The sequence below is a fragment of the Camarhynchus parvulus genome, chromosome 2 (assembly GCF_901933205.1).
Source record: "Camarhynchus parvulus chromosome 2, STF_HiC, whole genome shotgun sequence".
In the NCBI taxonomy this organism is placed as follows: Eukaryota; Metazoa; Chordata; class Aves; order Passeriformes; family Thraupidae; genus Camarhynchus; species Camarhynchus parvulus.
Window position 1 is genome coordinate 3,768,851 of NC_044572.1, and position 27,356 is coordinate 3,796,206.

The 27,356-nt window shown below is 41.1% G+C and overlaps 1 protein-coding gene across 1 annotated transcript; it reads right to left on the minus strand.

Annotated features, from left to right (window-relative positions):
• Positions 1–8,194: 8,194 nt before the first annotated feature.
• Positions 8,195–26,451, minus strand: AQP1 (aquaporin 1 (Colton blood group)). The gene is given in 5 exon segments (XM_030971784.1): positions 8,195–10,147; positions 11,640–11,684; positions 11,686–11,721; positions 11,836–12,000; positions 25,949–26,451. Coding segments are annotated over 5 exon segments (816 nt in total). The 5' UTR covers positions 26,339–26,451; the 3' UTR covers positions 8,195–9,967.
• Between the last annotated feature and the right edge of the window lie 905 nt (positions 26,452–27,356).

Here is a 27,356-nt window from a genome sequence, read left to right on the forward strand (position 1 = left end):
CTGTTTGTTCCCACAGTGCAGGCCTGACCTTAAAATCGCTCATGAGCTTTTACAAACTGCAGCCCAGCTGGTTGCAGAGCTGCAGCCATCTGCTTCTATTTTTAAAACTCCAGGTTGCAGACGGTTTTCCTTAGTTACCACTCCTCTGGGATTGCCTTAAACAGAAGTGCACGGAGCAGCAAGGCCCCTGTTTGCATCCCAGGGATCCTGAGGGATTGAAGTGCAGCAGGAAAGGCAGCAGGGCTGACCTTGTACAAATGAGGGTTTAAGGGAGACTCCACTCCTGGGAAAACTCACAGAATTCACAGAATTACCAGGTTGGAAGAGATCTTAAAATCGAGTCCAACCCAGCCCCAGCACCTCAACTCAACCCTGGCATCCAGAGCCACATCCAGGCTTTGTTAAACACACCCAGGGATGGGGACTCCACCACCTCCCCGGGCAGCCATTCCAGAACTTTATCACTCTTTCTGTGAAAAACTTTTTCCTGCTATCCAACCTGTATTTCCCTTGGTGCAGCTTGAGGCTGTGTGCTCTGGCTGTGTCAGTGCTGCTGCAGAAAGAGCCCAGCCCCAGCTGAGCACAGGCACCTTTCAGGAGCTGCACAGAGTGATGGGGGCAGCCCTGAGTCTCCTTTTCTGCAGGCTGAGCACCCCCAGCTCCCTCAGGGGTTCCTCACAGGGTTTGTGTTCCCAGCCCCTCTCCAGCCTCGCTGTCCCCTCTGGATGCAATCTCAGCTGAAATCTCAGCTCCAGAGGGGTTGGGAGGCTCCAGGCTTCCACATGTCACCATCAGGCAGAAGGTGGAACAGCTGAGTGAACTACCAGCTGGATTTGGATAAGGGAAAATGGAACTTTTATGTCACTGGCAGAGATTTCTTGGCTTTAGGTGGCTGTTGGAGGCCACAGACATGGACAGAGAAAGTTTTATACACACTTGTCCTCCTGTTAGAAACATTGCTTTATATATCCAAATTCAAGGTTTCTCCTACAGCCTGCAACCCCTTAGCCTGTCCTTCCTACTTCCATCTCCATTAGAGCAGATTTTGGCTCCAAGTGTCCCCATGGAATGCCCCCTGTTCTGTCCCAGGTCTCATGGAAGACTGAGATCCTGGAAGTCTCTGCAGAGCAGCCAAACTGCCTCCACCAGCCTGAGGCACAGATTAATCAGACAACTGTGTACTAAAATTTTAGTGATCTGCTGGATTTCTATTTCAGTGCTGGCAAATAATTTCTGTCTATATCTAGACGTGATTGGGAGGCAGTTGACAGAGTTGAATATAAAATCCTTCTTTCTCACCAGACAAGACTACATTTAAAGTTTTCTCCAGTGCTTGTCATTTTGTCAAGGAAATAAATTTTATTGTTGATAATTTATATATTTGCCTTTTAGTTGTCAAACTCAGTTATAAGGTAAAAACTGGAGTGTAAAGATCCATGTCAAATATTGCAAATCTTTTTATTTTTGTTGGATTTTTTTGTGGTTTTAAAAAATATTCTCTTCAAAACTACAGATCCTGTCTTGGCGTCCTGATTATATAAATCAGGCATATACAAGGGAGAGAGGTTTCTATTAGAGTATATCAGGATCCCATGTATATTGTCAGGGAAATTTTCAGTTATCAGTTAAACCTAATTTTATCATCTGAAGAATTTTCATGTTTCACTAAGTGAATTCAGTAGACTTGCAGTGACTTTATTGGGCCTTTAGAAAATCAGCTCACAAGTGAAGTCCTGCCTTGCCAACATCTAAATTTATAAGTCTTGGCCTGCAAGTCAAAATACATCTTGCCTGGAATAACAGAATTATGCAGTGTCCTAGCATTATTAAAAATAATAATCTGCTTCAAAACATTCATAGAATGCTGTATGAAGAGATAATGTTTCCCTCACAAATAAAAAAGCTATAATTAAAAAAAAATCCAAAACCCTTAAAGAAACAATAAAAACAGTTGTTTATGAACTTAATATCTGCTGCCACCTGCATCTCCATCAAAACTCACCCAAGACTTGTTTTATATCTTCACTGGGCTAACAAGAGTTGCAGATGTGTGTCCCACACAGACTCATCAGTAATTTTACATAACTCTGGTCCACACCTGTGTTTTTTCTATGTGTAAGACTCCATGCAGAGTTTTATACAGCTACACCCACTTTTTATTGAGTCACAAGGAAGTCAGATGCCAGTCTGAGGATCCAGCCTGGCACAGTGGGGGATCCCACTGCTTTCCATACCTCAAGTACCACTAAATCCCATACATTGCCAATTAATTAAATCTGCAGACTTTGCAGCTCTTTCATTTCTATTCCATTTTCTTTATTCATGCAAAACATCCAAGTGACTTTATTAGCAAAGCTCATAAGACTGGGCACAATTTAGATCATTTATGCTGGTTTCTATTTGGAATAAATGCATAGTGGTGAAATCCTAAGGTTTTTCTGAGGCCATTATTAAAATTTAACAATGAATTCAAAGTTTGAATGGGTTCAGGAAAGAGCTATTATGTATCAAGGAGCCAAAGTCAAGGCTTTTTAACAATATCAGACAAAGGCAGTTAATTGGACAAACAATCCTTTAGGGAAAGAAAGAGGTTATTGTTCATGCACTGGAAACCACAGCATAATAATTAACCACTCTGGATGCTTTGACAAAAGGTCAGATGCAATAGAAGCATGAAGTGCTTGAAAATCCATGTGAGGAGTCCTCATGTGACAAGCCAAAGTACTTGAGTGAGGACAGGAACACAACTCAAACATGTGAATCTCAAGCGCCCAAATCACCAAAGCATTCACACAGGGACCAGGTTGTCTTTAAAGCCCCTCAAAGCCGAAAGTTCAAGTTCTGAGCAGATTCACAGCTTCACTCCTGACAAAGCTTGAGCAGGAGACAGAAATCAGTGATTTCTCCAAGTTCTCCAAAAACAGGCACTCCCAGACTGCGCACAACAGGAGAACCACCTTGTTGGAGCTCAGTTTTGGAAAAGCTCATTTCTGTGCACATATTGGGCAGACAGAGGTGACAACTGAGTGACACCCTCCTAAAACGCCACCAAGATATGTTACTTCAGGATATATTTATATTAGTAAATAAAATTATCAAATTCTTGTCTGCTAGAGCCAAGAGCAAGTAGTATGATATGACTTCTAATAAAACAACTAAAATCTACTCTAATGGGTCTAGCAAAACCAGCACACCCTTCTATTCCAAGGTGGCTCCATCCAAGCTGCTTATGGCAAATCTTGAAAATTCTTGAGTATTCTTGAGGTGTTTTCTTTGGTTTTTTTTCTGGTAGTGAAGTACAAGTCTCCCATTCCTTCCAGTCTATTCTCTACAAGCCATGGAAATGGAAATGTAAACCTAGAGTCATAAAGCATTTTTTGTGCATTCTCTAGGCAAAGGTTAATTAAAAATTATGCAAATCTGGCAGCATGCAAATGGCACAAATGGAAAAAAAATGTCCTAGAGACCAAAAACCCACCTGTGGCAAATAAATCACAGTCTATCAGATTGGGTCCCCTTTATCAATAATGTTTACAAAGAAAGGCTCATTGAGGCACACTTTGAAGATTAAAAGAAATTGAATGACATGAATTAGTAAGGAATACGTGTAAAATTGGCACATCACAGTTTTTTTTTCACAGGTTGGAATAGGTGTTTGAGATTCACCCCCTTGCCTGGCTTGAGCCTTGACAAGACAGAGCTGAGGTCAGGTCTCTTACAGCCCACATGAAAGCATGAACTGCCTCTCCCTAGTATCACAAAAAAACCATTTCACATTGCCATGACAACACAAACCACTGTTAAGCCAGATAGGAATATAATTTAGTTCCTCTTTCACTCCTTGAACAATGTTAAATAATTTTGAGTAAATCAGATCTGGCTCCTAGACAGAAAACACAGTAACACTCTTCCCACACAGCACTGATAGGCTATAGCATCAGGCAGGCCCATCATTTCTCTCTCTCCCCTTTATCTCATGCCAGGTTCCTCTTGATTAAGCAATAACGTGAAATGGTGAAACAAGAAAAAGTTGGAGATCCCCAAAGGAAATCAAGTGTGTGCTGTAGCTCGTTGTTTTTTACAGTCACATCTATCTTTTGGACAGATTGATACCTGCAAGTGCTCCATTTACTTTTCAGAAAAAAAAAAAGAAAAAAAAAAGAAAAACTATGACTGTTTCCAGTAATTGCACCTAACAGGCACTTTTAGTCAAGAGTTTCTGTTTGGCTCCCATGCTTCCAGGAAACATTGTTCTGTTTGCTTTCAATGGCAAAGGAAAAATGAATTATTAAATGGTTCCTCCAGGGTTTTGTCTAGGAGCAAGGATACACCCTTCAGAGCAGGGAACTGAGCACAAGCTGAAGGGAGAAGAGATTAAATTGAGAGATCAGCTCTAATTGATAATGGTCCTTCTCATGATCTTGAAAATAAAGTGTAAAGGAAAAGATGAGAAAGAGGTAAAAATTTTCTAGAAATGCTACAAAAATGGGTCAATATTAGCACTACACTGATCATTTTCCACCAGCTTCTCAATTCCTGCTCTAAGACAAGAATAGAAACAAAACAGAGGAAAAGGCACAATGAGGGCAGTTCATGGCAAACTTTAGAGCATGACAGATCAGGAAGTTCAGGAAATCATGAGCAGGGGAGTGTATTGAGTTTCTGGGGTTCTGTTTTTATCCAAACCTATAAACCTGATAACAAAATGATTGAAAAAGGCGAAAACCTCTTGTTCAAACAGGTATAACTCCAGGGCAGTAGGGCACAGAGTTCAACCAAGGTGAAAGGAGAATGAATCCTTCTGAGTGCTATTAAAATCCACAAACCAGTCACCCTATGTGCCCTGTGTCACTTCCCTCCATCCATTCTGTGTTCCTGTGTTTATTTTGTGCTCTGCCCTTACCAAATTCTGGACTACACAGTAATTTATCACAGAATTACAGGCAGCAGGCCTGTAGAGGAACAGGAATGGCCACAGGCAGGGATCTATGGCTGCCTGGGAGTGGTCAGGACTACAGGACCCTGCAAAGTTTGACTTTCCAGTTGCAAAGGGGAACCTTGAATTCAGCAGGGATTGAGCCTTCTAAGGAACATCATTCATAGCCCTGCCTGGCAAATTCATTTCGAGACCCTAAAGCAAAGTGATCACATAGATGGCTAATGTCTAATTAGCAATTAATCTATTTAAGAAGAGGTTCTATTTCATGATTCAGCTTTGGAAAGTCTATAAAACTATGCATTTGCCCCCAGAAAGAATTCTAGGCTAATTTAGGTAATATCAGACAACTCATATACAAAAAATTTGGTACTTTCAAGGACATCAAGCTTGAATGAAATTCATAACCATTCTTGACACAAATGTTTGCACGCAGATGTTTACACAAGCCCAAGCTCTAACTGAATCATAACATCCATATTCCTAATATAATTTGTTGTGTAATACTTGGCATGTCCAAACTTCAGCTGGGTAAAAGCAGCAAAAACATTGAAATCCGATGAGAAACTCTATATTTGTATTATTGTGTTACCCTAATTTTTAAAAACATTAAGCTGTGAATTGTGACTGGTGCAGCTGGTGGATATGGAAGGACAATGGAAGCTTCCTGGAGTGCTGGCTGTCATTATGTTAGGTTTCAATTGCCTTTCTTTCCTTGCACGTGTTAAAAGTCTACGTAGAGTAGAGCAAGATGAAATCTAAAATTAAATTTACAGCAGTTACAATGGGGAGGCAGAATATGCATTTAGTTCTAAAGATAGGTGGGTGAAAGTTAGGGCCCAAATCTCTCTGGGTTGTCTATAGAGCCAGTGGAGCAACAGGGGTTTCTCAGGGATGAATCCAAAGCACCTTCCTCAGGCTTTTTTTAACTTGTCTTGCCTTGGAATAATCAGAGGATGCTTTGTCACCTGTGCAAACACAGAGTGGGAACACCTGCACACTCCTGGGATGGCAACCTGCGCTCAGAAAAAGCAAATTGGAACATCTTCACTCTGCCCAGGAAAAACTTGGGATATTTGGGATGGCCCATACAGGCACGGGCACCACGTTCCTGGATTTGGGAATGTTTCCTTGTGCTTTTTTCCTTTACAGAGAGGATTGGGATGCTATGGGATACCTGAGACCATGATAGGGGGTTCCTGGATAATCCAGGGAAGCATCCACCCTTTATCATCCTCACTCAGAGGCTGGGGAGGCCCTGGCACAGGTGGCCCTGAGAAGCTGTGGCTGCCCCTGGAAGTGTCCAAGGCCAGGCTGGATGGGGATTGGAGCAACCTGGGATAGTGGAAGGTGTCCCTAGGTGTTCCTAGGGTTTGGAACTGGATGACATTTCATTCTGGTCCAGGGGGTTTTTCCAGATGTCTTCTGTCCTTCTGCAGTCGCCAGAAACTGATGCCTTGTGAAAGCTGACCTAGAACAGAGGCTGGACAGAGCTAAAGAATAAAGCAGGGATTTATTAAAAGGCCTCCATGGATGCACCTTGGGCAGCACAAGAGCCCAGCCAGGGCTGCACCCAAGATGAACCAAAATGGCCCCAAAATGCACGAGCGCTCCCGGGGTCTCTCCCTGGGATCAGTTCTGCTCCATTTGCATCTTGCAGTTCATTGTCCCATTCCAGCTTTAGCCCCTGCAGTCCCACCCTGCCTGTTTTTCTCTCTCCAGCCCACGGTGTTTGTGCTCTTGGGCTGAGATTTGGATCATTTGTCCTTGGTGCCCAGCTGGAGCAGGAATTGTTTTGTCTCCCTGCTCTGTGCACAGAGCTCACCATGCCCCTGATGTGAAGCTCAGACCCACACACTAAAGCAGCACAGAATCTGAAAAATATAAATTCTAAAACCTGAGGCATCAGTAGGATTCTATGGCCTTTTCCTGTTAGAATGTGTGATAAATACAGAGATTTGTGCCCAGGGAATCACCAGGGCACAGACAGCCCCCATCAGTCCATGGATCAGGAGCTCTCAGTGCAGACACCACAGGAGCTGGTTGAACACTGTCCCAGGCTTGCTTTGTCAGGGGCATTTTGTTGAGTTTCTGGGCAATCACCTTTTCCCACTTGACACTTGTTAGCAGTTTCGATACTTCTGCTGCATGCCTTTAATTCCTTTGCTGGGTATGTTTCAACTATTTTAATGAGCCAATGAAAAGTTTGACGGGTGCTTGTCTAGGACAAAGCAAAACCATTTGTGCCAGGAGTGGGAGCACCATTAGCAGCCATGGCCTGAATCCCTGCTCTCAGTTCAGGGCCTAAGTGCTGTAAAAGCACTTTAAAATACATCATTATGCTTCTCCTTCTTTAACAAGAGTGGAGGGGCCTAAGCCTGGAATTCACCTTAAATACTTTTTTTTCTTAAGAGGTGTACTGTAAATGGTTTAAAGATTATCACTATGAATACAAGGTCTGGTGAAAATAGTCCCTGCCCACAGTAGTGGATTGGAAATAGATGATTTTTAAAGTCTCCTCCAACACAAAACTTTCAATGATTCTGTGATTCTATGAAATACACAAATCACACTTCATTTACTTTGATTTGAAGGTGGTTTTTTTTTTTTCCTTCATTAGGGAAGCAATTATTTTACGTCTTTAATCTATTTTATTTATTATTTTAATGATCATACGCTAGAGCAGCTAATATAGTGCAGTCCTACCACAACCAAAATGGATGGAGAGTGGTTTTTGTCTTCACAGTTTTGGATTTTGAAGCATAAGAAAAATAAGCCAAGTTCTCTGCAAGGTGTAGACTAAGGAACAAATTGTGAATTTTACATTTTCTGCGCCATTAACTCTTAAGTTACCTGAAACTTGTCAAAACAAACTACTGTGGGTGAGTTCTGCAACTGTTCTGGCTCTCTCTCTGGCCCAGAGATTCTGCAAGGTAAGAAAGGGTTAATTTGGAGTCAATGGAGGCACTGGGATAACAGCAGATAAAATTGGAAAGATGTTCTAGAAAGTGGGTACAAGATCCTGGTTCTCTGCTTCAATTCTAAGTACAATTTGGAAGAATTCACTTCCAGTTGAGGGTCTGCTTTGCCTGCCATAAAAACAAAGAATATTCCTTTCCCTAAAGGGAAGCATCAAGTGGAAAGTGGAAAAGTAGAAATTGGCACAGTCTTACAGGTGGGTACCTGGAAAATGGGGCAGAAAAATTAAATTGCATTGCATGACAAATTAAAAATGAAGAATCATGAACAGTTCGTATGTTAGCACAACTGATTTTGTTTATTTTTAAACCACCCCAAAATCCAATCATGCTCTATGTACATAGGCAATACATGGGATAGCACACCAAATGTAGACAAGAAAGATAAAATATATTCTGATTTATTTTGCTGGTAATTTTCATTTTTATTCTGTTTTCATTGTCCAACTGCTCAAGTTGATGAAATGATCCAACCCATACAGATTCTTATGCCAATCCTACCTCACCTCCCAATCTCACCCTGTCTCTCAGGGAGGAGAATCCATCCCATTACCTCTGGGGGGTTTTGCTGAATGCTGGAATGTGCTGATTTTCCATCAGTTCCTCTGGGCCTCATTTCTTATAGAAAACTTTTAGTGCAGAACAAGTATATCAGCACGTGTCTGCTTGAACTATATTCTATAGTTAGTAGGTAAGACCAGCTAATGCTTTGGGTTACTCAGGAAATCAGAAGTAGCACACACACACACAAATTTAAACAGAAAATATTCTTCCACATCATTTAGAGTGTTAATTCTCTTTCTCATTTCCAGTGTTGTTTATTTTGCTAAGCACTGCTGTAATTCTTTCCACTTGTCTTTATGCTCTTATTTTCTTACAAAACAGTACACTAGGCTTTCTGTATAAAACATATATATAAACATTTATATATATATATATATATATATAAAAAAACAAAGCAACCACCCCCAAAATGGACTTACAGGTATGTATTTGTCCCTCATTAGAAAATATACCGTGTGTTCATGTGTTTGTGGTCCCTGAACGTCACAGCGCTGGCTATTGGAATAAGGTCACAGAGAAAGGGGACTTCTTTTCTCCTTGTTTTGCTTTAAATCACATGATAAATTTCACAAGGTGAACAAAAGAAGAGTAGCCACAGAAACCATCAGATTCTGTTTGCACACTGGCACCACATTGCTCTTGTTGCCATTGTTGCTACTCTCCAATTTGAATTCTAGTTATTACTTCCCAGGAGTTAATATATCTATTTCTTTTTTTTTGTCACATACATTCTTCCCTCACAAGCAGCTGGAGGCAGGTTCAGGGAGAATGAAAGTCTGAAAGATCCTGTGACTCTGGAAATTCTTACCTTGCCTTACTTTTCTGGCCCTCTTTTTCTCAAAGGTGATAAATCATTTAGGAAACTATGGGTAATTTTACAACTAAAACTAAAACTATAGCAACTAATCTTTAGTAACCTTTCCTTCCAAAAGATGCTTTTGGGCATTGATTTGAGACTGGATTATTTTCCCATTCATTGCTGGCATTAGATGCCAGACTTGCATTTTTGTATAAATACTGTTTTTTCAAGTGTAAGGCCTCCGTTATTGGTACAGATTATTTCTGTCCTCAATATCTATTCTTTTCAGGCAACAAACTGGTGATTGGAATTATTTATCATTACTGAGTGATGTGGTGGGAGAACCCCCCATGCTAAATACACCTCAAAATTGGGTGGTACCAAGGGAAGGGTTAAACTTCAGCCCAATTTATTTAGGTCGTGCAAAGGTGACCTAAATAAACTTCACCTCATTTTGTTTACATCATGACTTCTCATCCTAAAGACTCTGTAATTGAAAAACCCCAGATATAAAAAATGCTATTAGGATTGGGGGCAGAAAAAAAAAAAAAAAGAAAAACTGTATTGAATTAAAAAAACAAAGTACTGCTTGCTGGTTTACAAAGAGTCTATAACACTGATAAAATCTTCGGAAACCAATGTGCTGCTTTTTTTTTTTTTTTTTTTTTTTTCCTCTCTCCATGCCCTTCTTTATTTTGGCTTCATTTCCACCCGGGAGTTCATATCATCCCCTTCCAGGTCATACTCTTCTACTTGGCCGCTGGTCCACACCTTCATGCGGTCGGTGAGGTCGCTGGTTCTGGGCGCCAGGATGAAGTCGTAAATCAGGGCAGCACTTGCTCCTCCAATGATTGGGCCAACCCAGAAAATCTGGAATACAAGTCCAAGCCATTGCATCAGGTCTTTGTGCATTTGAAGCTCCTCTGAGGATTTTCACAGTGAAATTTGCAGGCTGTCCACCTGAATGTTTATTTAACTATGTGGCATAAAACCAGGAATTTGTCACTGTGAGTTGGTGGTAGACCCAGAGGTGATAGCTGTGATTATATTATCAATTTGTGATATTTAAAATCAGTTGCCCACTGCTAAAACATCTCTGGTACTCCAGATAGAGTTGGCAGGGGAGCATAATTTCTAAAACAACAGGGCAGTAGTTTCCATTCTCCTATTATATTCCAGTGATATGTGAAAGTAATACTTAACGAGGACTTAATTAGGTGCTTAATTTACCCCTAGATGCTGCTGAGCTGGTGATATTGCTGTGATTGAACTGGCCTGACCACTTAAGAAAATTAAAATTTAGAAAGAGAGGTAATAAAAGGATTTTAGTACAAGTTGATTTTGTTAGAAACAACAGAAGATATTGAAGACTTTGCAGGGCCAAAGCACTACTGAGTCTGGAAACTCTCTCTTTTATTCAGCAATATCAGTAGTTTAACACAAATTATTACATCTATCTTCTTCTGTATCTACAAAGGATAATAGTTTTCCTATTAAATTCTGAAAATATCAGCTCCTCACTTAGTTACTTCCCTTTTATGTCCTAATAATAATGCTCAAGTGGTAGACACTGCCAAAATTTCCCCAGGGTCCTCCTTTTATGTTTTACTCTTTAGATGAAAATGGAATCTATATCCAAAATTTTCACAACCCCATTGTATTACCACTAAATTTCCACCTGTGCTTATGTAACTGGCTGCCAAAATCATGACTGGGAGAGTTGGAACAAGCCCCATTTTATATATTCAAGAACACATGTTCATTTACAACTTTATATCAGCCTTCTTTATTGAGCTTTTATGAAATAAGTAAATTTTTGTGAAGAACCTCATTTTAACCACATTTAAACACAAGGAATAATCTAAAATTTATAGTGTTTCCAGAGCACTTATCCTTGAAAACACATAAGCAGACACTCAGCTTTAAGAGGCTGAACATTTTATTAGCTCTTAAATATTGGATGATCCATTTCAGTTTATAAACATGCTTAAGAATATTTCTAAATTGGGCTTTACCAGATTAAACAGTATCACTTTACAAATTTAATTTAAACAATAAATACACAATACAGGATTCTGTGTAATAAGGCTTAAACAATTAAAATGTTTGAAATAAATAAATATAAAGGGGAATAACCAGAGAAAATCTACTGTATTACTTTAAGTACAGAGACTGAACGAGCCTGAGGACTTTTTGTTTGCCTGAGGGTGGTCAAGATTTAAAGGAGAATATTCTTTGTTAGATGAAATGGAAATGCCAACTCTCTGACTTGGTCCTAATGATAGGTGTTGAAATGTTTCTGATCTTGTAGGTTATGTGTTTTCAGAGCCTCTTGTGAGTTAAACAAATTTACTTAACTTACCCAGTGATTTTCAAAGTTGTTGGCGATGAGCGCTGAGCCGAAAGAGCCTGGCTGGGTTAATTCCACAGCCGGTGTAATCAATCTAGGAGGTGGAAAGAGAAGCACAGGTGAGGCACAGATGAAGCTTCCCCATCATCTCACTGGCCCATCCCGAGGTGGGAGAGGGCAGACATAACCTCTGAGGGCTAAAACTTACAGCAAGAAGATGGCCCAAGGCAACAGAGAGACCAATGGCCAAAGGCGCCGATCCCGAGACGTCGTTCCTTCTCCGGTCTGTGGTGGCCAGGACACACAGCACCAGCTGGAAGGTGGCAATGATTTCAATTCCCAGCCCTTGGCCTGCATTGATTCCCTCTGAAAGCTGCATGGAGGCAAGAAGGAAAATGTTATTTTATATTCCTGCTTGACTTCAAGCAGTGCGTAACAAAGTTCTGCGGTATCTATTTCTTCAATATGAACCTGCACATCCATTTCCCTCCTGGGGTTCCTTTTGCTTAACAGGGGGGAAAAAATAGGAAGAAATACAAAAAATTGAAGAGAAGTTAGTATTGAAACACTCCCTGCTGTACTCAAGCCTAGGCATAAGCAGTTGTTTGGGTTTTTTTGAGTGGTTGCTTCTTCCAGACAAAGTGAACAGTGAGAGTGGAATTATCTATATGTGAGAAACAAATCAGCCAGAGAGTCACCTCCAGCAGAGTTGACTTTTTAGAAGTGAACTGTGGTGCCTTAGGACAGTCACTCATTGTTTCAGGGATTTCCACATTAATATTAAAGTTATTAATGTTCCACATATACTGTAAATTAATATGCCACAGGAAATACCCTCAGATTTCCACAGAGTTCATGGGGCACTGGTAGATGTGACAGAAGACCAAAAGTATGTAAAACATCTCTAGATATTAATATCTAGTTAATGTATCTCTAATTTGCACAGATAATGGTGTAGTCAGTGGAGATGAGATCCATTCACCTGATGAAATGAAGGGGATAATTTGAAAGCTCTGCCTTTTTTTTTATATAGATCTCATTTGACTACAAAGAGCTTAGACACCTAACTCACAGGTGAAATACTTTTTGGTTCCTTAGACTCAAACTGAAGCTCATTTAACTTCTTTGGGATACATTAAAAAAATCCCCAGTTAAGGAATCCCAAGGGGCTGATGGGAGTGCTTCAATTTCCTGTTGAAGTGGATTACCTAGAAAAACTGAAACTGTCAGGGATAAATATTCCAATGGTGTTATTAGTCATGAAATCAGCAGAGTTTCTCCTAAATGCTGTAGAGCATATTGAAACCATGGTGATTCACATAAATGGACATTACAGAACAGAAATGCTGTCATATTTCAGAAATACTGCTAAAAACTTGTGCCTTACAAGAAACCATGGAGGTAAACCATTTGATGTTATAAAAAGTTTTGAGTTCTGCTTTTAATGGCTGTATTCAGTGGTGTCTCCATTAAGTCAAGGCAAGTCTGTTACTGAGCTGAATAACTTGATGTTAAGCAGAAATAACTCACTTGCATGGATGGGATGAAACATGAGCTTGGCCACATGCCAGAGAACTGAGAATGTGACTCAGAGTAGGAAGCAAACTCTGCAAAACTTATATTAATTTGTGCTATCAGTGGGTTATCACATCTGTCAGAGCCCCTGCATTAAAAACTGGGTCATTCATGGCAAAAAACCATAATTACGTGTTATTGTGACCTGTCCAGAACAATGAAACCACGGGAAATCCTGCTGTTAATCTGATTTTGTGGTCTATGCCCTAATTTCCCCAAAGCTAATATTTGAAAAACCTTAAAAGTTAAAGATGGTTAACTGAACTATTTCATTTTTCACAGGTGCTGTTAACACTTCTTGTTTCTTCTCTGTAACAAAATTTAATATCAAATTCCTAAGCAAAAAAAAAAGTCATTTGAGTCTTTCCTCCGCATAAATCTGGTTTTTAAATCCTGCTATTCTGAAACACTAATAATGTATTTTTATAGCTTGTTCTTTAACATGCAGGAGCGATATCCTGTGAGCTGGAAGTAGTTTGTCCACAAATAGAAGGGAATTCTGGTTGAAAGGATGGCTATTTTGGTTCCTTCAGCATCCACAGGGCAGTAACCAAAATCCATTAATGAAACCTTCATCATTATTAGCACTTACATGTGAGAAGTGTGAGTCTGACATAAATACATCTATACAAGATGCGCTGAAATTTGCAGATCTAGAAATTCCTGCTTGATATCTCTGAATTAATATTCTATTGCTTTTGTAAGTTTTAAAAATAAGCGAATTTTCTTTACTGTAGAAACTGTGGCATTTTTGTCTCTCAACAAATTAGGCTTCCAATGTGTTTCCTAGTATCAAAACTAATTTAAGGCTGGACTATGAACCCTCCGGAAAACCTTATCTCACATTTGGAAGGCCAAATGGCCAAACTTAAAAGCCAGGTAGCAAATAAGTGACTGATGTGCACATGCCCAAAAGCAGATAAGAAACCAAATTCTTTTCTATCATAATGCAACCTCAGAGAACCCAGAGCTGAGGTCTGACACATCAATGTTGCCATTTGACAAAGCCTTGACATTTTAAAAGATTAAACACTGGCCAGACATTGGGCTTTCCCTTCACTTGAAGGGCTTCTATAAAAGACAATAAGAGCAAAATTATTCTTTAAAAACCTGTGATAATCCTTATCTTCGAGAGGAGGAAATCATATTCTTCCTTTCCCTCCAGGAAAAACACATCCTACAGCTGACGTGACTTGAGGTCATTCTCCCTGCTAATCAACACTTATTGATGGGCTGAGCGGGATCAAAGAAAACCTGGAAATATCATAGGAAACCTTTTGCTTTCCTTCAGCCATGTAATTTTACACAGCCTGCCAGAAATGTTAAGATTCTGCTGTGAGAGCAAGGACTGTGGGCTGTGCTCCAAAATGGGACAAACCCAGGCAAACCTTGGATGTCTTGCTGGGGCTTGTGGATCTGCAGTGTGTAGGTGTAGGATAACAGAATATTTTTTGCCTTCTTATCAGAGGTAAATTTTCACTGCAGCAGCAGCCTGGACCATCCATGGTACACATGGAACAGCACCAGTGCTCACCATCCCAAGCACGCCCCAGAAAGACTTTAGAAAGGGAAAATATGAAGGTACATTCCCTTCTGTCAAGTTAAAATGTACATGTGCATGTGCATATTAATATTTAATTTATATTTTATCTATATTTATAGTTTTATGGTTTTTACATTTATAGTATAGTTATATTATTAATGTTTATATTTATATTATTTATGTTTATAGTTACATCATCCTCATTCACAGAGGATTTGCAAGTCTTACTCAGATTACATTTTGCACCTTTTGAATCTGCTGGTTTAACAGAACCAGGGAGGCACAACCAACATGGGTGTGTCATCCTTTTCTTGTATTTTCTGTATGTTATTCAGGTTTTTAAGGAAAGTCTGAACTTTTGTGGAAGATTTTGTAGAATATCAGACTCCAGAAGCTTCAGTGTTGTCCAAAGCTTAATCTGAATTTAGTAGGAAGCAGTACCACACATTAGAGACCTGACTAAAAATCAACAGCTGTTCTTAACATCTGCCATTCTGTTGCTGAGAATATCCAAAATACAAGGTGATCAATATCTCTGCTTCCTGAATAGACAAAATAATGCTTTGAAATGAGACATAACCACTTCTAGTGCAGTGTTGGGGTAAAGAGAGCCCTTTCCAGCGACCTGTACCCACACTGCAATGCCTTTTTCCCTGCACTGGTACTTTGATGTTGGGAAATCTTTGACATTTCTTTGCAGTCCAGTAATCCTCATTAAGGTAACAGAAAATATTTCAGAGGGCAGAGAACAGCACAGCAACTCCCTGAGCTTTTCAGGATTCAGACCTGAGATACTTGAGGAGTGGATTCATAGCTTTAAGGAACTAAATATGCTCTAAGGGGTTAAATGAAACACACAAGCCCATATTCATCTCCAAGAGAATTTACATAGGCTTCTTTTCCTTTTTTGTTCACATGAATAATTCCACTAAACTTCATTTCTAATACCAGTGTTTTGACAGAAGAAGCACCAGAAACATACATAAGAAATGGGCTGAATCACTGGCAAGATGGGAGACTACTGTGGACACATTTTTATGATCAGCTGAATCAATCTTGGCTGCAGCAGCTTGCAATGAGTAATTCTCCCTCAACCTCACAGCTCCCAGACAAGAAGCAGAACATGTAGACGCCCCAAGGGAGGTGCATCCTCTTGTGAGCTGAATTCCACCATTTCCACCCTTAACAATCCCATGATTAATATTTTTTCCCCTCAGTTCACTGTGAATCTGAACAAGGTCATGGAATAAAAATCTACCAGAATTCAGTAAATGAACAGAAATCACATCGTATTCAGAAAACTCCTGAGATGCAACTGATTGGAAACTAAAGAATCACTGAAGGCACAGTGACTCAAGAGACATTCAAATGAGGAATGTTAAACCCCAAAAAACATTATCTAGACATGAACATGAGAGCAATTAGTTGAGAGGAACACCTGCTTTATATCTTAGAAAATGGGCAGTGGCCATATCGCTTCCAGCTCTCCATAACATCACACAGGAGATGGGAACTACAGAATTTGTTTCCCAGAAGTGCCCTTAACTGCCATGTTTAGCTGACTGCCTCCCACAGCAATCATTTGGGCAAATTAATGGTATGTTTTCTTTCCTTTTGAATTTTTTTTTAATTTTTTTTTTATTAGGACAGGATATTTATGAGTTGTCCGCCTTCGGAAGAGAAACGGGGACAGGAAATTAAACTGGCCCAAGGTAAACCCCACAGTGTACTTCTCTAGTGGCTTCATATTTTTCTCATTACCAGTGAAAGTATATCAAGTTCAAACCTGTTTCCCGTTATATGGATAAGACACTTTGTTATGCAAGGTGGTTCCATCACATGGGATGGGCTGAGCTCCATCTCATCCAACAAACCCTCAGCCCTGGATTGGAGCTTCCAGGGCCCAGCTTCCTTTCATATAACAGGGATTAGTTTCTCATTGTTCCAGAAAAAAAAATTAAAAAAAAAAAAGAGGCCTCTGGTATTGCAAAAGTCTATTTTGTAGTAGGCGAATGTCAGCTTTCCCCATTCTTATGAAACACCAGAGCAAGCTCTGTCTCCTGCTGTGGTTTTGAGGAAAAAAATTTAAGCCACAGCATTTTAAATGGTTGGGACTTCTCTTCCTTGCATATCCTCACCATCCTACCTAAATGATTACCTTTTCTCTGCCTTGGCAGACATCTTTCTTAAAATCAGCATTTTATTCAAGTAAATTCTTGCCATCTTACAGCATTTTCTTCTTATAGCTTAAAATTTCCCTTCTTTGACTTTCCTTCTTTTACAAATAAGGAAAACTCTTCACAATAGTTTAGATGGTTCATTCTCTATTCATCCCCCACTCTTTTGAAATATTAATCATTCTTTTTTATGCCAACTAGCTATCATTTAAGTGTTTGGCTGGCAAAGTTCTTTAAAGGGATGTTCTACAAATGTAATCTCAGAAATTTGTCTCCCTGCTTCCCTCCAAACCACATCCCACTGTCTTGCCTGTCATTTTGTTTGACTTTTCTCACTCTTTCAGCTCTAACTCTGTCATTAAAAGAACTTGATGATTTCCATATTGATAACATACTTTTATTCTCCTGGAAGTCTGTCTCACATCTCCATAGCTATAAACCTTGAGTGATAGCCAGAATTGATTCAGAGATTCATCCCTGGCTGTTTAACCACAGTTATTCACTTCTACCCTTGCTATTTAACAGTATCACTCTGAAATGGATGTTTCTATACCCATTAATTGAGTATTAGGGATTCAGGAAGTACAAAATCTCATTTCTTTAGTAAGGGGAGACAGGCAAAGATCTCAAGAGTTTCACTTAAAATTATACGACAGGAGGACTCAGAAGCTGCTTATAAATTAGCTCTGGATTGTATCCTACATCAACAATGGAAGCATTCAGCAGAACCTGGGGACAAAACACATTGTCCTCTGCTACATTATCCTTCCTATAAATACAGCCTTAAGAGCTCTAAAGGGGACTCATTCAATTCCCAAAGCAGAAATCATATTTTCCGTTCCTTAGGCAGCAGACACCCTCCAGGAACGAGGCTCAGCTCCCTCCTCCCACCCTCTGCAGGCTGAGGAGAAATTATCCAGGACTTTGTGTTTTAGTGCCATGCAGAGAAAGAGGGGAGAGTGATTATTGTATTAAACCAGAACACATAAAATTTGCATGTCAGACCAAGACAGGCAGTAAAAGTTCCTCTACAGGACTTGTTTCTAGCACAGCTGGTCAGATATAGACAATTTTTTTTATTTACACTTTTACTTTTTTGATGTGCCTCTGGGAAAGTTGCTTGGGAGAATTTTTTTTTTTTTTGGTTAAATGTTACTGCTGAGAAATAAACAACTTCTATTCAGAGGATAAGGAAATGTGAATTTTGTATTTTTTTTTCCTTTACCCAGCCAAACCCAAGCAAATGGTTAATTTTCTGTAATAGTTGAAGCACTCATTTATACCACAGAGCTGTTTATTATCTCCTCTATTACCAGCCCAGAAGGAGATAGTATTTCAGTGGGGAATTTTGGGCATATCTGAATTTTGAGCCAAATAGGAACATCCTTTCTATATTGTTACTGGAATAACACCTGGATTTGCACAAACCTCACTGTATGGTTGTTGGCAATTCCACCAAAGTAATATTCATTTTATATTTCTAGACAAACTCCAGCAAATCTGTCAAGTTCTCAAAACTTATGAGCCATAAATAAGCATTGAACACTTGGCATTTCCATGGGGTTAAAAACCAGCTCTGAGCCTGTGCAACACATTTCAGGAATTGGGGAGGACAATTCCAGCTCCTCCATTTCTCCACCTTGTTCATCAAGCAAGAAGTCCCAACAAATAAATGAAAAAGGGCCAAACCTGACCTTTCCCATTCCAAGCACACTCATCAATGCCCTCAGGAGGAGTTGTGTGTGTAAATGTGTAAGGAAACGTGCCACATTTCTGCTCTGAAAGCCTTCATTGACTCCACTTGGCACAGAATTAGCACTGAGAGCCTGGAAAAGTTGAGTTTTCTGTGACACTTCCCAGTGGTTCCTAGAGAGGGGATGCACAGGACTCATCCAGAGAAGCACACAGAGGATTTCTTTACTCCTTTCAGTCTAGTTGTGCCTTGCAGAGCTCTCAGGCCACATTTTCGCCCTCCTGCTGTTTATAGTTTCCTCCAGGATGCCTGTCAGGCTCTGTATATTTCATTTAACAGGTTGATGTTGTGCCTCAGCCTCAGATCTCCTCAGTTCAATGAATCTGCAGCAGCCAAACACCAGCACTGGCTCTGGATGCCAGGAAGATCAGCATTTTCCCATCAATTACACATTAATAAATACTCAGGGCTCAGAATGTTCCCAGCCAGGCCAGAAAAACCTCCAGGAGACAAATGTGGTACCAGGTAAAGACCCCTCTGTTATTGAATTCTCTCCATTAAGCTGGAGGATGGACAAATAAGCAAAAATGTACTACTGCCCTAAAGAAAACAGGCAATTTCCTCTAAAGACAAACAGGAAATTTTTCAGGGGCTATCCTTTCTTCCTTTAGTACTTGTGATGTGGTTTGGTATCCTTACTTTAAAAATGCTTCACTTAAAAATATCTATGCAGATAGTGATATTTTTTAGGATTCTCTGATTAAACAAATGCTATTCTCAGCTCCCTGAAGGTTTACATTAACTGCTAAAACCCACAAGCCCTGCTACAAAAATCTAGATTTTTTTTCACCATTGCACCAATTTAACCAGATTTTATCCATAATATTCATTCTCTTGCTGTGGACATTTCCATTTGTTCTCAGGCTGTGGTCCTTGCCATGTCAGATCTTAGTTCAGAAGCCACCTATTAATAATTTCTTTGTAAACTTTCCAATTAATTTAAATTAAAAATTGAAATTTGTGGTTATTTTATCTGAAGAATCTTTCTGTCCATCTGTCTCTGGTGTGTGAGTGTCTTTGGGGGTGTGCAAGCACATAACACACAAATATACATAGAACAACCAAATATATTTGGTGTAATCAGAGAACTCTATGGAAAGGAAATCAATTTTAATGGTGTATTGGCCACTCAGGAAGGCTGGTGGCAAAATGAATTTTACTTTAATCCTACTTAGTTTGACAGTTGATCTAACACAGAAAAAATCATTCTCTGAAAATCCCCCTCCACTTGTATTACAATATTAACTAACCTACCAAATTAATGATGCTTTTAGATCTATGGCAACTCACTGTTTTAAACACCCCTGTGCACTTTTTTCAGGAATTTCTACCATTTCTAAGTAGAAATAAATGAAGAAAACTTTTAGTTTGAGGCCTGCAGAGCATTTTCCAAATGCTCATCCTTGGATCCACTGGCACAAAACCCACTTTGTTCTAGCACAAAAGGACGGGGCTGCAGGAGGATGAGCACCAAGGGCCTCTCCTTGTCCCAATAAAAAGGCTGTGCTGCTGCATCCCTCCGTGCTCCCTGCCAAAATCCCAGGGTATGGCTCTATTATTGGAGAGGCGCTAAGCAAATCTTCATGGAAATGGAAATCAGATAAAAAGCTCTGAGATCTGAGATAAGGATTCGAGCCATAACCCCAAATTCTCTGGGGGATGGGTGATAACCATCAGGTTTACATCTCAGCCCAGATGTTTCTGCTGTCACTGTGTGAACTCATTAAAAAGAGGCCGAGACCGTGGCCAGTTTTGAGCAGGTGCCTTTCCTGTGTCCCACCTGCCCTGCCTGGGGCCCCTCAGTACAATGCTGGCAAGCCTTAAAAGCCCTCTGCTGCAAAAACTGACAGTGAACAATGAGCTATTGTTGTGACAGGCTTTGTTAAGAAATAAAAATCCCAGATCAATGTCATGTACCGGAACCATTTTGCTCATTTCAGAAATGCAGCAGCTTTTTGTCCCTTGTGAATGTTGGAGTCCTCAAGCATGCAGAGGCAAGGTTGGCAGGAGAAGCCTAATATGGATCAAAAATAAGCAGGGCAGAGGGCAGAGACAGGGAGAATGAAACTCCTCACTGTCCTAGACTTGAGAAAGGCACAAAATATTATCTGCATTGAAAAAAAAATAAGTTATCCAAGGATTTTTCAATAAACACTAAAGGTCAGGATCTCAGCTGCGTGTCTCGTCCATCCAGCAGCACCTCTGGAGCTGCAATTTTCCACAGTGACTCAGAGGAAAAGCAGCATCACTTACTCAATTGTCCCCTCACACTGTCAAGCTCTCAGTTTATTTTGGATGTTCTTCCAACTGGAGCTGGCTTTGTTTAATTGGAGGTTGGAGAATGGGCTCATAGGGTGCGGGCACGAGCAGCCAGGGAAATCACAAGGCAAACACTGAGTCACCCAGGGCAACCAGGCAAGTCCTGCTCCCCATGGTGAGAAAGCCACTGGCGTGGACCAAATGTGGGGAGTGTGGTGATTACCCATGGGGAATCCCCTCTGAGAGAAGTTTCTAAAGGATGGGAAGCATCCAATGGGGAATATCAGGATAAACACTTCAGTGCTGACCCACAAACACCAGTAAAAGGTGTGGCAGGTCTCAACTACACGAAAGGGAATTCCTAGTGCTGGTGCAACACTATGTTTGCACTGGAAATGCAAATTGGAAATTTGTTAGGAGAAAATTCACCAGCATGGATGCTCTAAAGATCATCTGCAGATGACAAGGATCCACATGTCTTATCAGAGCCTATGCTCCACTCTCCTGGGGACAAGAGATTGTTCAGCTTCCCCAAGCAGCAGAACAAGACTGGAGCATGTAGACAGTAAAGGAAAAAAACCTAAAAATCTCCAGCATATAGGTTCCAAGTTGCTCTGATGCTGCTGGATCACAGTCCAGCTAAGTGGAAGTAGCTATGGAAAGAGGACTCATTCCCAGCCCTGGAAGTGTCCAAGGCCAGGTTGGACAGGGCTTGGAGAAGCCTGGGACAGTGGATGGTGTCCCTGCTCATGGCAAAGGGTTGGATCTTTAAGGTCTCTTCCAACCCAAGCTATTCCATGATTCTGTGGTTCTGTGGTGTGCCTTTGGTGAGGTTGGAAGGTCAAAGAGGAGGAGTCAAAGAGAGCAAAGGCCTCCTTTTTCCCTGCCCTTGAGCAATCCAGAGCTGGACACGGGGTGTTTATCCCCAAAGGACATGGTGTGCACCAACTCTGCCATGGCTGATCCTGACCTGGGCAGCCCCAGGGAGCAGCAGAGACACAGCCCGGCCAGTCACAGCAGAAATTCAAAGGGTGTTCCAGCAACAACCCTCCATGCTCCAGGAATAGCATCCATATGAATATTCACCTGTCTTAAAATGACCTCTGAATCCACTGACCACAGATCTCCCCTGGCTTTTCCAGAGAGCTCCTTAGTTACACAAACAACATTTATCAGTTCACTGGTGTTTTCTAAACCCAAGGCCTCCTATTTGTTATTCTTGGTTGTTTTTCTTTTCCTTTATCTACCCGGGCAACATTACCTTCAGGTCTGTTTTTGTTGCCTACAATTTTTGATCCACTTATAACTTTTAAAATAATATCTTTCATCATAAACTCAAAGGAAGAGTTTTCAAATAGTTTCCAAATTATAGCTCTGAGAGTTTGGGGACACATTTCCTGGCACTCTCATCACTATGCCAAAATACAGAAAACTATGAAATTGTGAAAATTGTGAAATTGTGAAGTGGTGATTCTGCATTTGTCACAAAATTGTAATTATTTATCTATACCTATATATTTAGCTCAGGTTATTTTATATATATATATATATATATATATATATATATATCTACAGATGGATAGAAAAATAGATATAAAAATATGAAATAACCTCAGCTAAAGAAACTTTCTGACCATGTTTTTAAAAGTTTGCTAGAAGTTCTCCAGATAAACATTGTTAAACAGCAAATATTGTGTTACTTTACAGCACAGAAGTCTCTTCTCTCCCCTCTTTCCTCCTTGAGCTCTTTGTTGGTCATTAACTGCCTGTGCTGAGTAGTTTGTTCCATTATCTAAACTCCAGATCTGTCCTCAGCAGACAATAGCCAGCTCTGCTGGCAGATGAGTGCATTTTGGATCTGGTATTCTCTATTCTTACAGCTTTACCTAATGGAAATTCGTAACGTGTAGTAATCCATCTTTCAAAAAAAAAAAAAAATATACAAGATGATGTAAGGAAAAATATTTGAATTTTTACAAGAGCAAACACACTGCATACTCCTCTTCCAGCTTCTCCAATGCTCAAAGTTTTTACTTTGGAGCACAAGCCACTACTAAAATATATTGGAAGTTAAGTGTCTTAAAAGGATTCAGTAATCTAAATACATCTCTGAGTGTTGTCCAAAATGTCTTACTTGGGACCAGCCAAAGTAACTAAAAATATGTCTGTTGACTTAAGCAAAGTTTGGATCAAAATCCTAATGTGTGACTGGTTTGCTTGTCTTGGTGTAAACCAGACCTTAATACTGAACATGTTAAAGGCACATCCTGCATTTTCATCCTCCCTTCTTTCTCCTCAGCCTTGCACTGTCCATGGCTGGGGTTTGTGCTCCATTTGATTGTGTTTCCTTTTTTCCTTTTGTGCAATGAGAAAGACACGGACTTATCCCACCTAATTTTGGATTCTTAGCAGAGGTTTGCAAGCCTGGAGCCTCAGCATGGCAAAGAGCAGCTGGGTGTCTCTGGAAGCAACTCAACAGATCCAGAGGTTGAAGGGCCTCTCTTTGTCCCTCATTCTCTCTGGATTACAGAGTGGCCAGTGGAAATGGGTTCTCAGCTTGGTCCCTCAGTGCAGGACCTGCAGCCAGGCAGGAGAAATCCAAATTCAAGCATGCAGCCCCACCCAGTATCCACTGGGAACACTGGATGGCCACTCACCCCATTACACACTGCCCCCACCACATTTTTCCTGTAAAAAACACTTCTCCAAGAGCACAGCAGGGTCAGAACAGAGGACAAAGCCACACACATCCAGACCCTCTTCCCAAACATGCAGCACTCTGTTTATATTCCTTTTCTGAGCAGGGAATCCACACCTCGTTATCCACAAGGGCTAGAAGAGAGAGCAGCCAACTGGGATGCCATCTCTGAGCCTCCCCTTCTTATCCTCAGGTTAAAAACCATAATAAAAGCAGCTCTGTGGTTTCTCCTTGGCAGCTCTTTGCCAGAGGAGGCACCTCAGTGCTGTAGATTCAGGATGTGCCCACTGAGATCAGCCCTGCACGAGCACAGCCCTTCTGCTGCTGCTCCCCCCAGCCTTGGGCTCAGACCCAGTTCCCCCTCAGCCTTCCCCTCCCCAGGCACTCCAGGCTTGTCACTGGGAAATGAATGGATTTGCTTTCCTTTCCTTTTCTTTCCTTTCCTCTCTCTCAAGGCAGAAGAACAGCTGCTGCCCTCACTATCCCCAGGGGGGTCTCCCCACTGCTCCTCCAGCCAGAACATTTGTAAGTGGATGTGAAAGAAAAAAGAAACAAATATCTGAATATTTTCCAAAGAAAAACAGTGAGACCAGAGCTTTTAGAAACCATATTCCATTGCACAGAAATTGCTGATTGATTTGTAAAATTTATATAATGGAGACTTAACCCTGCTCAGTTTTGCCTTTGTAGCTTGAGGAGTTACTGACTGAGGAGCAAAAAGAGCTTCACCCCCCTCCACAACTGGCCAGGTTTAGAGCTTTGGTTAGAGGAAGGAATCAGTCATCAGGATTTTATGGAAGCAAAAGGCAAAAGCTTAAGTGCTACCAAAACCAGACCTCCCGTGTTTAATGGCAGTTGGACCTCTCGAGGAAACCACTTGGGCAGACACCCTGTCCCATGTGGTTGAGCTGTTCCCTCTGTCAGTGGTTTCAGAGGAAAAGATCACATATCACACTCGCAGCCAGAACCTTCTGGAGTCAATAAAATTATTTGCTCTTCTTCCCCAAAATGTTTTGAGTTAACCCATCAAAATTTCCAAAGCGCTGACAGGATGGAATAGCTGCAGGCACCAGGAGAGAGGGAGGTGAGCAGCCAGCTCACAGGGTAACATGAGGGTGAATGATACTGAGCTGCCCAGGAATCACCTTAATATCAGATTTTGCTCTGTTTTGAAAACTTGACTCATGTTCTGAATAAACTGTAATGTCAAATTACAGTATGCAAAACCATATGGCTGTTTTGCCTAAGTTATTTCAGAAGAGATGTTGCATTTGCAGTTTTATGTCCCAAATACTCTTGTGACTTCAAATGGGCAGAAGATTTCAAATTAGCTCAATTTACGAACTGCAGTCAGGAATATTTTGAAAGAAAGAGTCCAAGGAAAATATGTAAAATACTTGTTCTTAAGAGATCAGGTCAAGTAAGTGACCAGAAGGAATTTCCATTTATAGCACTGTGCGTCCTGCAGTGGCTGCAGCACTGCCTCTGACAGTGGGATGATTTCAAGTTTAAAAGTGTATTCATCCTTGTTTTTCTCCTATTATTCTGCTACAAAAACAGCAAAATGACATTTTGAGGAGGAGGAGTTGTGGCCAGGCAGTTTTTAGGCAGTGTGATATGGGCATCTGGCTGGGAGACAGCTGGAACCTGCACCCCAGTTACCTGTAGCTGCCTCACATTTTTCCTCCAGTTTACACATGACAATTCAGGATTTGTCCAATTTTTGCCCAGAAATGCACAGAAAGGGCAGCTGGGATTCTGCCAGGCAGGATCTGAGCATTCTGCCTAATGCAACAGGTATGACTCAAACCTTTGGGGATGGGATTTCTCCTCCTGCACACCTCTCTCTGCTCGGATGGGTTTTCACTGCATCACCAGCATACACAAACCATTAATTAACTACTGAAAATGAGCCACACTCACAGAAGCCCAAACAACACTGGTGTATGCACATTAATCAACATGCCACCTTAGAGACCCTCAGAAGCACAAAAGGTCATAAAACTGCCAGTGATTTCAGTGTTAAATTGGCATCAGAAGCCACCTTTCAGCAATTTGGGTGTACAAAACTGAACATAAGCAAAACTGATCACGACCAGAATGTCCTAAACTTCCAAAATGAGGGTGGGGAGGAAGGACCATCCCTATGACATCCTGGTTATCAGTCAGGACTGGATTCTCTCCTACAATAAACAGTCGAGCTCTCCGAGGTCACCAGCACCAACAGAACCCCCACATCATCTTTAGTAAATTACAGCTGCTACATTTCTACTCTTAAAAAAAAAAAAAAAAGAGGAATTCAAAGTTTTTACTTACAGCATTAAGCCCCAGGGAGTTTCCTGGGAGAGAGGAGGTGACTCCTGAGAGAATGGCTGTGGCCACCACTGCCCCCAGGCACTGGGCGAGGATGTACATGAGCGCCTTGAAGATGCTGATCTGGCAGCTGAGCAGCAGCCCCAGGGTGACAGCTGGGTTCAGGTGTGCCCCACTGATGTGGCCCACGCTCTGAGCCATGGTAGCAATGGATAACCCAAAAGCCAGAGAAACCTTCACGTTGTCCTGAGACCTCGTTGATGTTTTGTTGGCCACCACGGGGAAGTTGAAGCCCAGAGCCGAGCCAATGCTGATAAAAATGAAAAGGCTCATGGCCAGGAACTCAGCCACCACTGCCCTCCAGAATATTTTCTTTCTGAATTCACTAGCCATCTTTCCTCTTTCTCTCTCTCTCTCTCTCTCCCCTCCTCACTTTCCCTTCTCCCTCTCTCCCTTCCTTTGCCTGATATTTCCCCTTTGAGGTCTGAAGAGAAATCTGGAGGAAAAATACAGTCCTTGGATTATTTATAGGGCATTGGGTGGTCTGTAGGAGGGAAGGGGTGTTGCACAAAAGGAGGAAAGAACATCTACATAGATGCTGACTGCTAGATTGATGTAAGACACTGTTTGCCTGCCAAAGTTTTTTTCTTCCTTTTTTTTTTTTTTTTTTTTTTTTCCCCTCCCTTAACGTCGTTCGATCTCTGCCGCCGTTTTTAAGAGGCTTTTTAAAATTCTTGGAAAAATCTTTAGGAGAGCCTTAGGAATTTCAGCCTCACTTCTTTAACTCCTGTGTCATCTTTCAGCATGTGGATCGGGATGAAACCTTTGATGGGATTTCTGTCTGGAGCTGAAACAGAAAGCAAAGTTATCAGAGCAGGCTGGTAAGTTATTCACGCTCAGCTTCAGCGGCAGCAGATAACAGCTGAAAGTAGTAAATAAGACTGACAGCTAACAACACTCCAGAGGCTTCAGTAGCTCTGTTTCTTTTGGAAAAAAAAAAGGTAGAAATGTCCCTTCTGCTGGCTCTGTGGACTCAGAGATGTTTTGGATGCCAAGTCTGGCGGCTGTACGGACACTCTTGGATTTACACAGCTCACACGAGCTGGTGCTCACTGTGAGGGATCATTTTTAATCTCTGTGTAAATCTGCCATAACACTGTGGTAAGCTGGAAGCTTTAAATGCATGTAATTTGGATGCCAAGGATGATTTTTTTTTTTAATTTATGTCATTTCTTCACTTTTCTCCTTCCAAGCATAGAGGTATCTCGGGGTTTCCCCAGCCTGACTGGCAGGAAAAAAGCCAATCTGGGGGTTTCCTAGCCCAAGTCCTGCAGTGAAAGCCCATCTCTCACCACCCTGCTGAAGGTCAGCTCAGCTGTCCTGGCTGTCTCCAGGGAGACTCTGTTGCTGC